The sequence below is a fragment of the Bombina bombina genome, chromosome 3, assembly GCF_027579735.1.
Source record: "Bombina bombina isolate aBomBom1 chromosome 3, aBomBom1.pri, whole genome shotgun sequence".
NCBI lineage: Eukaryota > Metazoa > Chordata > Amphibia > Anura > Bombinatoridae > Bombina > Bombina bombina.
Genome location: NC_069501.1, coordinates 291,692,402 through 291,709,856, shown reverse-complemented (window position 1 = coordinate 291,709,856; position 17,455 = coordinate 291,692,402). Strand labels below are relative to the sequence as shown.

Genomic DNA, 17,455 nt, shown 5'->3' with positions numbered 1-17,455 from the left:
TAGCACAGCACAGTATTCAATAAATACTGTACCTGTGAAATAGCGACAATTACTGTAGTAAAATTTGCCAGACTATAGCACTGAGACACAGATTGCACTGTAATGCTGTAAACAGAGTGAACTAAGCATAAAAAAGGTGATATTCACTTATCTCGCAATCTCACAGTGATTACAGCACTATTTTAAAATCCTTGGAGGTTGAACTTCAGCTCCACAAAGCGCTGTATTAGCGAAACACTGTAAAGTGAAGCGCTGTAAAGTGAGGTATACCTGTACCTGATTGAAAAATTGCCAGAACTTTCCACAAAATATTTCTTAATGCTTATGTTCAGCACAACTACACACTTTAATTATTAGAAAACGCTACATTAAATTATAAATATATAAGCTACCATTGGTAGTGCTCATAATAGTGAAACAATGCACACAAGCTCCTGAAATGCCACAGATTGTCTAAGTAGCATTTCCCTTGGTGTTGTGATTGTGATGTAAATGCAACATGAAAATGTCTCAGAATACTTAGAAGTAGAAATATTGGCAGGAAAATATACATTTAAATACAGATTTTTTTTTTCTCCAGAATATACAGCAGTCACAGAAGAGTAGTGTAGTTTGTTAATCACTGTATCTGGGTATTACAAAATGGCTTCACCTGTTGTTACACTCCCCGGTGAACGTACGATAAGGACTGTTTTGACAAGTCTTTGGGAGATACAAGAAGGCACACCCAGAAACCTTGTATATTGTGTCCAGCTGATTCTCTGTCAGTATGTCTGTTGAATTCAAGCAAAAACAATATATTAAAAAAACTTTATAATTAGTGTAATAATTATTCATTTCACTAGTGCTACTAGCAAAAACAAAACAAAAAAATTAGACTACACATTTCAGTGAGGGGTATATGGAAAATTATAATTTTTATGAAGAACAATTTAGTTTAAGAAAAGAAAGACTTATCAGACACTATTGACTAATATCCAGATAGATTTAGCTGCATAGAAACAAAAACACCTCTCTTGGGTGGTACGAATCCATGCATAAAAGATGACTATTTTACCCCAACTAATATATTATTCTTATTTATTATTCCGCAGTGCTAGGTACAGAGATAGGGGTATACAATGACAATGTGATAAGATACACAAACATAACAGACTATACAGATCTAGTACAAAAGGAAGAGGGTCCTGCTCTAGAGAGCTTTCAGTCTACAGGTTGAGGGCGCAGAGACATAAGGTTTGGGGTAGCTTGTCACATAGATTGTAGGTGCAGCAGTGAGTCAAGGCATTTCAAAAATTATTTTGGTTAGGATGAAAAACAGAGGAGAGATGATAAGCCTCTCTGAATAGGTGGGTTTTCAAGGAGCGTCTGAAGCTATACAAGGTTGGAGACAGTCTGATGGAGTGGGGTAGAGGAAAGGAGCAGCACGTACAGAGTCTTGGAGGCAGGAGAGGGATATAGAGATAAAAGGTGTAGAGACACATAGGTCAGAGGTTAATCTAAGAGGATGAGTCAGGAGTAACTATTTTGAGATGAGCCTGTTGACTGCTTTATAGCTTAGGGTTAATACTTTGAATTGTATTCTGGAGTGTATGAAGAGACAGTGTAGAGGCTATCTTTTTGAGACTCTCCCAATCCCTTTATTGCCTGAATTCCTTAAACTCCAAAATGTCTTTAACTCATATATATGGCAAGGTCGTTTCCATAGGGTTGCTAAGACTAAACTCTACAAGCCAAGAGAGCAAGGAGGGTTGGGATCCCTGAATATCCTGTTTTATCGAATTGCGATTAACCATAGTAGAAACTTAGAAAACAGAAACTAACAAAAAACGATTGGGTACAAACTGATTGGCAACCACCACACAGCACAACGGCAGAGTGTGGAGTATATACAACTGGGCATCATTATCCGGCAAGGGCAGGATTCTTTAAATCAGGTAGATGGCTGAACATAGGAGAACGCAGTAGAGACGCTCCCAATTTACCATCAAGGGACTGACCTGCTACCGAAAAATCTCATTGCCTTACACCTGTATAGGTTGGACAGTTGTGGGCGAAAGATATTCCAAGTGTCAAAGAGTTTTGACAGACACCAATCATCAAAAGACTAGGACAGCTCACCCTTCATAGAAGAATGAATCTCCTAAACATGAGTCAGACTTTAACCCTATCCTGCACAGAGGATTATACCTAACCCAGAGGGCTATAAAACTTTACTTGTATCGAACACAGACACTTTGTAGACACTCTATCGGATTCATTTTTCAATTTCAAATAACTTTTAACTACCAGCACTGGTATTAATCAAATAGTGCACTTTATTTCATTTTAATAGTATTTACATTTTAGAGTTTAAGGATTTGTTAATTTATTTTCAGAAACTTGAATAATTTTTATCTGGGTGTTATCTTAATTGCTTATAGAGCTAATCCTCTGTTTGCTATAGTTAATATTCTCTACTACCCTTGGTAGATGGGGTTTCTTTCAGAGTTTTAGCATGGTTAAGATATTGAGTACAGATAATAGGACAACTTGTGTTTTGACTATTCCTATATAACTATTTAGCTATAACTATTTAACTATTTTATAATAAAAGGTTACATTCTTATTCTGAGTGGTATGAAAAAGTGTGGAGCCACTGATTTTACTTTATCCCACACATTGTGGAACCACTAATACAACTTTAACCCACACTATTATTAACACTTAGAGCTGAGTTGTGTTGCACTCTCTGGTGTCTTTCTATTATTCTGAGATATCCTTGAAATTTGAAGAATTTAAGAAAAGGTTGGTCATTTCTTGTATTATTCCATTCGGAGAGAGTGATATACATATCTTTTTGGTGCTCAGTGTTTTGTGTGTGTTTTTTTAAAGCTACACATTGCAGGGAAAGCTGACAAAATAAACAGTGAATATATTTTGTATTTTTTATTATTCATAATTACATTTTTTGTGAGAAGTTTATTGTCCCTTTAAGCAGTCACAGTACATACTATTGGTAAAGAGAACTCTTACCAAAACAGCTAAACCTCTATAATTTCTTTTATATTTTTATTTTTAATTAATACCCATTGAATGTCCGTTATCCCTTATGCAGGATGATATTGTATATTGCAGTTTCCTATAGTTTATCTAACTCTGCAATTTGTATTGCGACAGATTGGGAGAACTGAGCCCTCTGTCCTGACGCTTCCTCTATACTATATATTGTATATATGAAATCATAAAGTCTTCCCACATATTGCCTTGATTGTCCCCAAAATAAACAGGGACAACAGTGTCCATACCAACTCCACACCAAACCACCAAGTCATGAACACAGTTCACCCTAACGCTGCCCAAACTTCCCAGGAGCTGTGGGTCAGGTATCAGCTCTGCACGTCCCCTGGTAAGTTACAACTATATTGTGAAACCTAAAATCCGCTACACTTACCTGTGATATTGAATGGTCTGCTGCTGCTGTAAATGTTCTTCACCTTTTCATTTAGGAGCTGGAGAGTGGTGCCCATATAATCTGCAGCCCTGATGTAAGTTCTGCTGGCCGCTACCGGCTGCTTGAAGAATGACATAACATCAGCAGCATTCACATTCTTTGCTTTCAGGCGCTGCTTGAGGCTGGAAATATACAGTGAATAATTAGAAGTTGCCCTATACAGCACAAGGAAATGACACCAGCAGCAGCACGTGCATCCAGAGGACAAGCAGAAGCACCCACATAGTCACTCATTTGATTTTTAAATTGACAAATGACAACTCGTGTACAAGCAACTCTCTCCAGCTGCAGCTGTTGCCACAGATATTATTTTTTTGGAGCATCTTACCCTGCTGTAATCAAGACCATAATGGTGATACTAAACAAACCGCTGTATATACATTTTCCCATGCACTTATAAAAATAATAGAATAGAACATAGAGCTTAAAGAGACACTGTATTGTCATTTACCCCCTTAAACTGACATTAAACTCAACATTTTATTTCCCATAAAAAGATTAATTAATTCCGCATAATTAAAAAAATTTGCAATGCACTTTCATTATTTATTTTGCCTGATTTGTAGTTTAAAATCGTAGTGATTCCACTCCCACCAGAGAGGCTGGCGTGGATTATGTGGGAAGCAGAACTCTGACACTCTGATATGCTTCACATCATAGCTGGACTGGGAAATCAAATCGGCCCTGGATATTTTTGAAGACTGGCCCCACCCCCCCCTCCCCAGCCCATCCCCCCCCCCACTCCACCCCAGCTCCCCCCCACTCCACCCCAGCTCCCCCCAGCCCATTACTTTTTAGCTTCCAGGAGCGGAGCGCCCTTGAATAGATGCGCTATGCTGTGCACTAGGCTCGCTCTGTGTCCTGGCTGGGAGGCTCCCTCTGCATTCATGGCCAGGATGTGGTCTTGCGATATTGACAGTGTTCTATCGAGAACTCCAAATCATCAAAAACTCCAATCTGACATCACTTCCAGTGATTCCATACATCTGATTGCTTCTAGTCTCAGTGAGTGACAGGATTCACAACCAATCAGATGGGCACTGTAATCGCCTATCGTCACTATCTATTTTGCATCCGCCTGCGGGTTTCAAGGGGGGCAAAGCCCCCCTTGTACACCTTATTCCCCAAGATTTACTTAGGGTGTATGCCAGAGGATTGGCGGTGCGCCCCCCAAGACAGGCAAAACAGATAGTGAAAATAGAGGAGTCACCGGAAGTGACTTCAGATTTAAGCTTTCGAGGAATTGGAGTTCTCGACAGAACAACGGCCCACCAGGAAATGTCTCGGCATCCCGGTGGGCCAATCCGCTTCACAATGATTGTTTGATATGTGTCGAAGCTTAGTTTTTAATTTATTTTGTGAATCAGCTTTATGTAACTCAATAAAGTGTATAAAATACAGTGTTTGGAGATGCAGCTCCTTAATGCATATTATACAAGCCAACATACAAAATAATAGATAGGAGACTATTGCACAGGAGCTTATTTATATTATCCCTTAATTGTCCAAAGTAAAGGAAGCAAGATACACAATATTCAATAGGCTTTTCAAGAGGTATGTCTGGGGACTGCAAAACAATGCATATTTTTCTTACAAATATTTTGAACGCAGGTCTGTTGCAATGTAGTTAACACATGCTAATGCACAAATTAAAAAAATAGGCTTTAATGTCAATTTGCTGTGTCCCCAATGACCAGCAGAAGAGTATTAAATGTACAGGAAACTGCTCCTTTAGGTATATTTTTGTAACTAAAACCACCACCCATAATGGCAATTTCAGGACCTACTATCCTTTGCAAATATGCAGAGAGGAATAGGCAAGCTCTTGATAACAATGAGTGGAGGTATTAGTGATTAAATACAAAATTACACCTAATTTCCCATACATTTAATATGCTGAAGTTAATAATGTCTAAGGAAGTTATCTCACGTTTCTCGGGTGTGTTTATACGCAGCATCCACTAGTTTTCTTGCTTCTTTAGCAGAACTGAGAATTACATCATTATCCAGCTCCTCAACTCCATCTGCAAAGTAGAAAATATTTTAAGATGACATAATTATTCTTTTAATTAAAAGGAAAAAAATAACAACTAGGTTATTTCCAAAATATAGGATAAACATATTTATAACAAATAACAAAAAGAAGCAACTAAACTGAAAATGCCATTATATGGCTCAGTGCAAGACTTACATCAGTACATGGAAAATACCTAATAACACACTTTTCCAGGCATCTTCGATTATAAATAAATATGTTACAACACTCTCTCATGGGTCATTAGACTTGTTTTCTATGCTCCAACTAAAATAGGGCATTTGAAAATTCATCTTGGGTTATTTTTTTTTAATAAAATGTAAATAAGTGCAAAATACTTTTTTTGTCCCAGTATACCAATTCAGCCAATGAGAATGAATACTGCAGTATGTGACATATTTCTAGCTAGCTTTTGCTTGCTTTTTTCATGAAAAAAAATATACAGAGCTTTTGGCATTTTTACAAAAAAAATGTAAAATAAAATAAAGGATAAGTCAAATCTATATACATTTATATTAAAATTAGCACAAAGTGCATGACTGTGCATTTATAATCCCTAGGGACATAACGTTTCCTGGTGGATAGGGACAGGCACACATGCCTAAGCATAAAAACACAAAGTATGATTTTTTTTCAAGACAGAGACATCTATTAAAATAAATAAATAAATAAAAAATCATAATTTAGACACATCTAAAAAGAACATTCGCCTAGATTTAGAGTTCTGCGTTAGCCGTCAAAAGCAGCGTTAAGGGGTCCTAACGCTGCTTTTTACCGCCCGCTGGTATTTAGAGTCAGTCAGGAAAGGGTCTAATGCTCAATTTCCAGCTGCGACTTTTCCATACCGCAGATCCCCTTACGCCAATTGCGTATCCTATCTTTTCAATGGGATCTTCCTAACGCCGGTATTTAGAGTCTTGGCTGAAGTGAGCGTTAGAACTCTAAGGACAAAACTCCTACCGCCCATGGAAAGGCTGTAGTTAAGAGCTTTATGGGCTAACGCCGGTTTATAAAGTTCTTAACTACAGTGCTCTAAAGTACACTAACACCCATAAACTACCTATGTACCCCTAAACCGAGGTCCCCCCACATCGGCGCCACTCTAATAAAAATTTTTAACCCCTAATCTGCCGACCGCACACCGCCGCCACATACATTATCCCTATGTACCCCTAATCTGCTGCCCCTAACATCGCCGACACCTACATAATATTTATTAACCCCTAATCTGCCCCCCCCCAACGTCACCGCTACCTTACCTACACTTATTAACCCCTAATCTGCCGACCGGACCTCGCCGCCACTATAATAAATGTATTAACCCCTAAACCGCCGCACTCCTGCCTCGCAAACCCTATAATAAGTAGTATTAACCCCTAATCTGCCCTCCCTAACATCGCCGACACCTAACTTCAAGTATTAACCCCTAATCTGCCGACCGGACCTCGCCGCTACTCTAATAAATGTATTAACCCCTAAAGCTAAGTTTAACACTAACACCCCCCTAAGTTAAATATAATTTTTATCTAACGAAATAAATTAACTCTTATTAACTAAAGTATTCCTATTTAAAACTAAATACTTACCTGTAAAATAAACCCTAATATAGCTACAATATAACAAATAATTATATTGTAGCTATTTTAGCATTTATATTTATTTTACAGGCAACTTTGTATTTATTTTAACCAGGTACAATAGCTATTAAATAGTTATTTACTATTTAATAGCTACCTAGTTAAAATAATTACAAAATTACCTGTAAAATAAATCCTAACCTAAGTTACAATTAAACCTAACACTACACTATCAATAAATTTATTAACTAAACTACCTACAATTACATACAATTAAATAAAATAAAATAAATTACAAAAAAAACAAACACTAAATTACAATAATCAGCCAATCAGAATTAAGGTAGGAAAAATCTGATTGGCTGATTGAATCAGCCAATCAGATTCAAGTTCAATCCGATTGGCTGATTGGATCAGCCAATCAGATTGAGCTCACATTCTATTGGCTGTTCCGATCAGCCAATAGAATGCGAGCTCAATCTGATTGGCTGATTGGATCAGCCAATCGGATTGAACTTGAATCTGATTGGCTGATTCAATACGCCAATCAGATTTTTCCTACCTTAATTCCGATTGGCTGATTATTGTAATTTAGTGTTTGTTTTTTTTGTAATTTAGTTTATTTTATTTAATTGTATGTAATTGTAGGTAGTTTAGTTAATAAATTTATTGATAGTGAATCCTATCAGCCAATCGGAATTCGAGGGACGCCATCTTGGATGATGTCATTTAAAGGAACCTTCATTCGTCGTTAGTCCGTCGGTGAGGAAGGATGGCTCCGCGTCGGCTGCTTCAAGATGGACCCGCTCCGCTCCGGATGGAAGAAGTTAGAAGATGCCGCCTGGATGAAGACTTCCGACCCTCTGGAGGACCTCTTCTGGCCGGATAGGATGAAGACTTCGGACCCTCTTCTGGACGGATCGGTGATACCCGGCTGGGTGAATACAAGGTAGGGAGATTTTCAGGGGCTTAGTGTTAGGTTTTTTAAGGGGGGTTTGGGTTAGATTAGGGGTATGTGGGTGGTGGGTTGTAATGTTGGGGGGGGGGTATTGTATGTTTTTTTTTACAGGCAAAGAGCTGATTTCTTTGGGGCATGCCCCGCAAAAAGCCCTTTTAAGGGCTGGTAAAGTAATAGAGCTGTTAACTTTTTATTTTAGAATAGGGTAGGGCATTTTTTATTTTGGGGGGCTTTGTTATTTTTTTAGGGGGCTTAGAGTAGGTGTAATTAGTTTAAGATTCTTGTAATCTTTTTTTATTTTTTGTAATTTAGAGTTTATTTTTTTTGTAATTTAGTTTAGTTTATTTAATTGTATGTAATTGTAGGTAATTGTAGGTAGTTTAGTTAATGAATTTATTGATAGTGTAGTGTTAGGTTTAATTGTAACTTAGGTTAGGATTTATTTTACAGGTAATTTTGTAATTATTTTAACTAGGTAGCTATTAAATAGTAAATAACTATTTAATAGCTATTGTACCTAGTTAAAATAAATACAAAGTTGCCTGTAAAATAAATATAAATGCTAAAATAGCTACAATATAATTATTCGTTTTATTGTAGCTATATTAGGGTTTATTTTACAGGTAAGTATTTAGCTTTAAGTAGGATTAATTTATTTAATAAGAAATAATTTATTTCGTTAGATTAAAATTATATTTAATTTAGGGGAGGGTTAGGGTTAGCTTTAGGGGTTAATACATTTATTAGAGTAGCGGCGAGGTCCGGTCGGCAGATTAGGGGTTAATAAGTGTAGGTAGGTAGCGGCGACGTTGGGGGGGGCAGATTAGGGGTTAATAATTATAATGTAGGTGTCAGCGACATTGGGGGCAGCAGATTAGGGGTTCATAGGGATAACGAAGGTGGCGGCGGTGTCCGGAGCGGCAGATTAGGGGTTAATTGTATAATGCAGGTGATAGCGGGGGCGGCAGATTAGGGGTTAATAAGTGTAGGTAGGTAGCGGCAACGTTGAGGGGACAGATTAGGGGTTAATAATTATAATGTAGGTGTCGGCGATGTTAGGGGCAGCAGATTAGGGGTTCATAGGAATAACGTAGGTGGCGGCGGTGTCCGGAGCAGCAGATTAGGGGTTAATTGTATAATGCAGGTGTCAGCGATAGCGGGGGCGGCAGATCAGGGGTTAATAAGTGTAAGGTTAGGGGTGTTTAGACTCGGGGTTCATGTTAGAGTGTTAGGTGCAGACTTAGGAAGTGTTTCCCCATAGGAAACAATGGGGCTGCGTTAGGAGCTGAACGCTGCTTTTTTGCAGGTGTTAGGTTTTTTTGCAGCTCAAAATGCCCCATTGCTTCCTATGGGGAAATCGTGCATGAGCCCGTTTTTTCAAGCTGGCCGCTACCGTAAGCAACGCTGGTATTGAGAGTTGAAGTGGCGTTAAATTATGCTCTACGCTCCCTTTTTGGAGCCTAACGCAGCCCTTCAGAGAACTCTAAATACCAGCATTATTTAAAAGGTGCGGGGGGAAAAAAACATGCGTAGCTAACGCACCCCTTTGGCCGCAAAACTCTAAATCTAGCCAATTGATTTTCCTGTCTATTTAAAGGAAATTTAAACAATAAAATGATACTAAAATAGTGCATTAAAAACAAAGATTGGCTTAGAGATAATATGCAGATTTACTTTTTCTTATATCAGTTGTTTAAATATCGAAAAAAAATAAGAGCATACTTTTAGTGTTTATAACAGAAACAGGTATAGATGGATCAGTAGTGCGTTTAACCGACTGCTTTGTGAACTATAGCAGCGCTACGTTTGGAGTTAACACTTCCATAATGGGAATTAGAAAGCTCACAATTTTCATAATTAAATTACAGGAAACAGGGACAAAATAAATAATGAAAGTATATTGAAAATTATATACTGTTTAATGTCCCTTAAGTGGATACTGCTAAGGCTGTAAGAAAAACATGATTGGTAAGAGCTTTGTGTATAGCCAGGGATAGGCACAGACAAAGGCTATGGAGGACCTTTTCCAAAGCACAGACCTTAGTGAAGGACACCAAGGCACATTTTGAAATTAAAAACATTATTTTATAGTGCTGGGTGTTATTATACTGATGCAGATACCACTGATCCTATAACCAGCCTTCTTCTTGCTATACCCATGTGCCAGTGTCACTACTGTGTCATTATTTAGTGCTGGGTGTTATTATACTGATGCAGATACCACTGATCCTATAACCAGCCCTCCTCTGGCTATACCCATGAGCCAGTGTCACTACTGTGTCTTTGTATAGTGCTTGGTGTTATTATACTGATGCAGATACCACTGATCCTATAACCAGCCTTCCTCTGGCTATACCCATGTGCCAGTGTCACTACTGTGTCATTATATAGCGCTCAGAGTCATTATACTGATGCAGATACCACTGATCCTATAACCAGCCCTCCTCTGGCTATACCCACAAGCCAGTGTAACTACTTTGTCATTATATAGTGCTTAGTGTTATTATACTGATACAGATACCACTGATCCTATAGCCAGACCTCCTCTGGCTATACCCATGAGCCAGTGTCACTACTGTGTCTTTGAATAGTGCTTGGTGTTATTATACAGATGCAAATACCACTGATCCTATAACCAGCCCTCCTCTGGCTATACCCATGAGCCAGTGTCACTACTGTGTCATTATATAGTGCTTAGTGTTATTATACTGATACAGATACCACTGATCCTATAGCCAGACCTCCTCTGGCTATACCCATGAGCCAGTGTCACTACTGTGTCTTTGTATAGTGCTTGGTGTTATTATACAGATGCAAATACCACTGATCCTATAACCAGCCCTCCTCTGGCTATACCCATGAGCCAGTGTCACTACTGTGTCTTTGTATAGTGCTGGGTGTTATTATACTGATGCAGATACCACTGAAACTACTGATGCAGATACCACTGATCCTATAACCAGCCCTCCTCTGGCTATATCCATGTGCCAGTGTCACTACTGTGTCATTATATAGCGCTGGGTGTTATTATTCTGATGCAGATACCACTGATCCTATAACCAGCCTTCCTCTTGCTATACCCATGTGCCAGTGTCACTACTGTGTCATTATATAGTGCTGGGTGTTATTATACTGATGCATATACCACTTATCCTATAACCAGCCTTCCTCTTGCTATACCCATGTGCCAGTGTCACTACTATGTCATTAATTAGTGCTGGGTGTTATTATACTGATGCAGAAACCACTGATTCTATAACCGGCCCTCCTCTGGCTATACCCATGTGCCAGTGTCACTACTGGGTGTTATTATACAGATACACATCCAGTATTTCACTCAGGCTTTATTTATTCCATAACTTATCACCCAATATCACTAGCAGTCTCTTGACAAGCCACTAACTTTATTCACACTACATATTTTTCTTTATTCCTATTATTTAATCAGAAAGAAAAGATATACTAAGGTTGTGGCGGACACTGCAAGGGCTAGTCATGGACACCAGTGTCCGTGTACGGACACCTTGCCTATCCCTGGTATAGAGCATAAAGATCCTTTGCATTAAAAAATAATTATGTATTCTAACAAACTTCTGGTAGTGGCTGATGATTAAAATGATTGCCAAGTCCTAGTCTTGCAGTGCAGAATACCAGTAGTTGCATATGTGACATACAATTGCCACCAACTTTATTCAACCTCTCTTTACAACATAGCTGTATATATGTACATAACCAGTGCCATGAATTCAGACCTAAAAGGGATATGAAAATCTAATTGTTCTTTTATGAACCAAATAGAGTATACACGTTTAAACAACTTTCCAATTTACTTTTATTATTAATTTTACTTCATCTTCTTGGTATCCTTTGTTGAAGGAGCACTGACTATTGGGAGCTAGCTGACCACATTGGTAAGCCAATAACAAGATTCATATATGTGCAGCCAGTGCTTTTTTTGTATAAACAAAAACAAAAAAAAACAAGGTGCCGGTACTCATTGATTAATGATTGATATATTGTGCTCAATAACTTTGAGAAAAGCAAAGGGACAAAGTTATTTACAATGTTTGATATAAAGTAGAGTATTTACATGATGATTACAAATATTAAAGGGACAGTCAACACAAAATTGTTATTGTTTAAAAAGATAGATAATGCCTTTACAACCCATTCTCCAGCTTTGCACAAGAAAACATGGTTATATTAACATACGTTATAATTTTTAAACCTGTAAATTTCTGTCTGTTTATAAGTCCCTAAAGACAGCCCCATGATCACATGTTTTTGTATTTGCTTTTCACAACAGGGGAAGCCTAGTTCATGTGAGTCATATAGATAACATTGTGCTGACGCCCGTGGATTGGCTTAAATGCAAGTCAATAGATAAAGTCATGTGATCCGGGGGCCATCAGAAGATATTTAGAAACAAGGTAATCACAGAGGTAAAAGTATATTAATATAACTGTTTTCTGTGCAAAACTGGGGAATGGGTAATAAAGGGATTATCTATCTTTTAAAACAATAAAAAAATTGAGATGACTGTCCCTTTAACTGTTATGAGATGCCAGAAGTAGTGGTACTCAGTACCAGTGAATATCCCTACAAAAAAAGCCCTGTGTGTGGCAACCAAACAGCAGCTAGCCCCTGGCTCCTGAGCCTACCTAGGTATGCTTTTCAACAAAGGATACCAAGCGAACAAAGCAAATTAGATAAAAGAAGTAACTTGGAAAGTTGAATAAAATTGTATGGTCTATCTAAATTATGAAAAAAAGAAAAAATGGGTTTCATGTATAACTTGTGTTTCTGAACATCATAAATAAAAGTAAAGTTTGCTTCATAAACACAGTATTATGCTACATTGATTTATACAAAATATAGCACATCAAAATAGACAAAACTATTTACTTATAAAAAAACAACACGTTTGAAATTTTATGGTAACACTTTAGGGGCTTTTAATCTCTGTTTGCCACACACTTGCCCTTTAAATGATCGGAATACCTATTTTGCAAATATCTAGGGGGAAACATATAACTTCCTGTTAAGTATTATTGGGACACATTGCTGGTCTAAACCAAGTATCAACATTACACAACTACTGATGTCAATGAAATAATCATTAATGTCTACGGTTCCCTATTCTGTTCTTTCTTGTTTGCTACAATCTTTATCTGTGTACATTAAAGGATTTCAATTGCAATTGCAAACAACTTTCCAATTGACTTCTGTTATCTTATTTGTTTTGTTCTCTTGACATCCTTTTTATTTTTAAAAGCATACCTAGATAGACTCAGAAGCTGCTGATTGGTGGCTGCACTTATATGCAACTTTGGGTTTCATGACCATTTAAGTTAATTAATTCACAGTAATGTCATGCAAATATTGAAATGTTCAAACCAAACTTTATATGGATATATGTGTAAAGCAAAACGGAAGACACAGTTATATGGTCCTATCACATAATTGTACAAAAAACATCTAGAGTGATAAGTGCATGGGACACTTTAGTGCAGCCTGAAGCAGTTTAGATGTGCTGCAGATAGCAAAAAAATAAATAAAAAATAGAAATATTTTACCGTAGAAGGAAGATGTACTTTTCCCCACCAATCCAAAGGCAAGAAGAAGCCCAAACATGATGCGCAAAGAGGCCATTATGAAGCCCTACAGAGAGATAAATCTGATGTTAAAATACTTTTTTTATGAACAGTTTCTCATTTTAAATTAAGACTGCTATTATCGTTAGCATAAAATATGTCTTGAATACGATACACTGCAATTTGTTTCCCAGGACATACTTGAAAACGAGAGAAATCTCAATGTAATCTTTCCTGGTAAAATATTTTATAAATAAAATAAATTAACTTTTTTTTTATTTTATTTTTAAAAGGAACTTAAAATACATTTTTTTTCTTTCATGATTTAGAAAGAGCATGTCATTTTAAACAACTTTTCAATGCACTTCTATTATCTAAGTTGCTTCATTGTCTTTATATCCTTTGTTGAAAGCATATCTAAATCGGCTCAGTAGCAGCTGATTAGTGGCTACATATAGATGCCTCTTGTGATTGTCTCACACATGTGCATTGCTATTTCTTCAACAAATGATATCTAAAGAATGGAGCAAATAAGATAATATAAGTCAATTTGAATGTTGTTTAAAATTGTATTTTTTGTCTCAATCATGAAAGAAATATTTTGGGTTCCATGTCACTTTAAATTGAAAAGTTATTTGACGCCACAGAGAGATGGGTCGAAAAAGGATCTTGGAAAGTTGATAGACAAATACAACTAACTTTGACGGAGGCTTGAAAGAGGGAAACGGTGGCCAGTGGGCCGCAATGTCATACTTAAAAAGGCGACAGAAATATGGGGCATCATAGTGTTATGTATGTTATGTCTCCTGTTAATATGTAATGTTTGAAATATTTTAAAGCTGCACAAACGAAAGATTTTCAATAAAAAGATTTAAATATAAATTGAAAAGTTATATGGATTTTTAAAACGCATTATAGTTCAGTAAACACACATAGTACATTCAATTATTTTTAATTTAAAAAATATAGTAAAATATTAATGCAGAAAACACTAAAAATATATTTTTGATCTTAATAGTAAATTTGCTTTCTGTGCCTAATTATTTCTAAAAGAAAAGAAATATATATTTATATATATATATATATACTCACCCTTTTGCTTCTATGTGTGAAATTAATGGAACAGAGCTCAGAATCAGGGACTGTCCTTCTCAAATAGGTGCAGTTGGGAAGTCGCTTTATAAAGCTCCCCATGAGTGTTGTAACCACATCAACACCCACTTGCAAGGGAGAAGCTAGCCCACAAATCACCCGAGCAGGGAAATAGTAAAAAAAAAAAAAAAAGTGAAAGTAGGCAGGTTGGACAGCAAAGAACTTGCAAAATTGTTTCTGTATTAAAGGAGCCAAGCACTACATTTCTTTCTTAAAGTTACACGTTTTAGGAGCACTTTAAAAAAAAAAGAAAATAAATTATCTTTGACGTGATAAGAAACTAAAAAAAATATTCTCTCATTCTCTCTATTAAACGTGATAAAAAATATGTTTGTATGAAAAATGTTAAGTTAAAGGTGTTTATAATTAAAGGGACAGTAAACCCAAAACATTTCTATTATGATATGGATAGAACATACAATTTTAAACAACTTTCCAATTTACTTTTATTATCAAACTTGCTTCATTCTCTTGCTGTTCATTGCTGAAGGAACAGCATTACACTACTGGCTGAACACATCTCGTTAGCCAATCACACATGACAAATGTGTGCAGGCACCAATCAGCAGCATCTCCCACTAGTGTAGGATATGTGCGTATTTATTTTCAACAAGGGATGCCAAAAGAACAAAGCACATTTGAAAATAGAAGTGAATTTAAAAGTGTCTTAAAAGGACATGCTCTATCTGAATCATGCAAGATTAGTTTTGACTTTCCTATCCCATTAATATAGGAGGAGCTTACAGGAAATGCATTGTATAAAATTCCCTAGATTGTTCACTGGCTGATAAGGGATGGAAAAAAGGTGACACAATGTAATGGACCATAAAATGTCTGTAGTAAAATGTCTGTGCACGGCAGGTGATTGGTTCCTAAACACTTACTATTCCCCGACTGTCTCAGCCATGTTCAGCTCAATTTAAAACAACTTTCCAGTTTACTTCATTTATCTAATTTGCTCTGTTCTCTTGGTACCCTTTGTTGAAAAGCATACCTTGGTAAGCTCTGGTACTGGGAGGTAGCTGCTGATTGGTAGCTGCACATATCAGCTTCCAGTAGTTCATAGCTGCTCTTTCAATAAAGAATACAAAGAGAATGAGGCAAATAGGATAATAGAAGTAAATAGGAAGGCTGTTTGAAATTGTCTGAAGCATGAAAGAAACCATTTGGGCTTCACATCCCTTTTACATTGTGTTGAATACCTTTTGCCCAATAGAGCATTTTATTATTACTATTTTATGTCTCTTTGCATCAAAAATCCTACTTCCTATAACAATTTATTGTCTTTTCCCCCCCAAAATGTTTTATTGAAAATGATGTAAAACGATACAAGCAATAAAAAGTGATTACATCTGCAACGAGTTTCAATTATTTTATTGACATAAAGAATAACAGATTTCTTCTTACATGAGTTAAATAGGTCAGGTTGCTTACATAAATTTTGGTTAACTTCATTGAAGAGTTGGGTGAGATGGGGTGAGAGTATTGAGGAGAAAGCATGATAATATTTTCCATTAAACCCATCTGGGCCTGGACTTTTCCCTTTGTTAAGTGATTTGATAGCCGCAAGTAGTTCTGGTTGGGAAATGGGGCTGTTGAGATTTTGGAGTTGGTCTGGTGTTAGACTAGGCAATTGTGCATAATTAACATAAGTTGTCATGTCTAAGGAAGGGTCTTGTACTGGTGTATCTTTTTGTATGTTATATAGTGTTGAATAGCAGTCGTGGAAGGATTGGAGAATATCTTTTGTTATCTTAAGGGTGGTTGGAGAATTGGGGTGCTGGATTTTGTTTATGTAAGACTTAAGTCTCTTTTCAATGCTCTGGCTAGAAGTTTGCCTGACCTATTGCTTTTGTAGAAAACAAACTGTTGGTTTTTGTACGTAGTGTTTGGTATTCGATTTGCAAAAAAGCTGTCCAATGCTTGTCTAGCTTTTTGTAGGTTGGTGGTAGTTAAAGGGTCTGTCGGGGATAGCTTGTGGGCTAAGTCAAGGCGTGCAAATGTATCTGATAGATCTTTGTATGTATGTCGGCATGATTTTTGGTGTTGAGCTTTTAATTTAAATAGTTCCCCTCTGAGGACGCATTTATGCGCCTCCCAAATTGCGTATTTATTGTTGCAGGACAATATATATACACACATATATATATATATATATATATATATATACATACACACACACACATATACATGTATATACATACATATATATATATATACACACACATATACATATATATACATACATATATATATATACATATACATATATATATATATATATATATATATATATACATACATATATATATATATATATATATATACACACACATACAAGCAGTATATATATATACATATACACACACACATATATACATATACTGTATATATATATATATATATATATATATATACATACGCCTAAATTAAAGGGATATGAGACCCACATGTTTTTATTTCATCATTCAGATAGAGCATGCAATTTTAAATAACTTTCTAATTGACTCATATTATAATTTTTTCTTTGTTCTCTTGGTATCTCTATTTATCTTTTTTTGGTTCAGCACCTGGGTAAGGCTTGCTGATTGGTGGCTAAATGCAGCATACAGGGAGGGAAACATCATTTGATCCCCTGCTAATTTT

General features: G+C 36.5%; 1 protein-coding gene across 1 annotated transcript in view; it reads right to left on the bottom strand.

The window, feature by feature from the left end:
• Positions 1 to 14,799, bottom strand: part of LOC128653204 (myeloperoxidase) — a 70,656-nt gene extending 55,857 nt beyond the window's left edge. Inside the window, exons 1-5 of the mRNA XM_053706353.1 lie at positions 14,750 to 14,799; positions 13,640 to 13,724; positions 5,424 to 5,517; positions 3,434 to 3,615; positions 653 to 773 (exon numbers count right to left, since the gene is read on the bottom strand). Of these exons, the coding sequence (XP_053562328.1) occupies positions 653 to 773; positions 3,434 to 3,615; positions 5,424 to 5,517; positions 13,640 to 13,715 (473 nt within the window). The 5' untranslated portion in view covers positions 13,716 to 13,724; positions 14,750 to 14,799. The remainder of the gene's footprint in view (positions 1 to 652; positions 774 to 3,433; positions 3,616 to 5,423; positions 5,518 to 13,639; positions 13,725 to 14,749) is intronic.
• Positions 14,800 to 17,455: the final 2,656 nt, after the last annotated feature.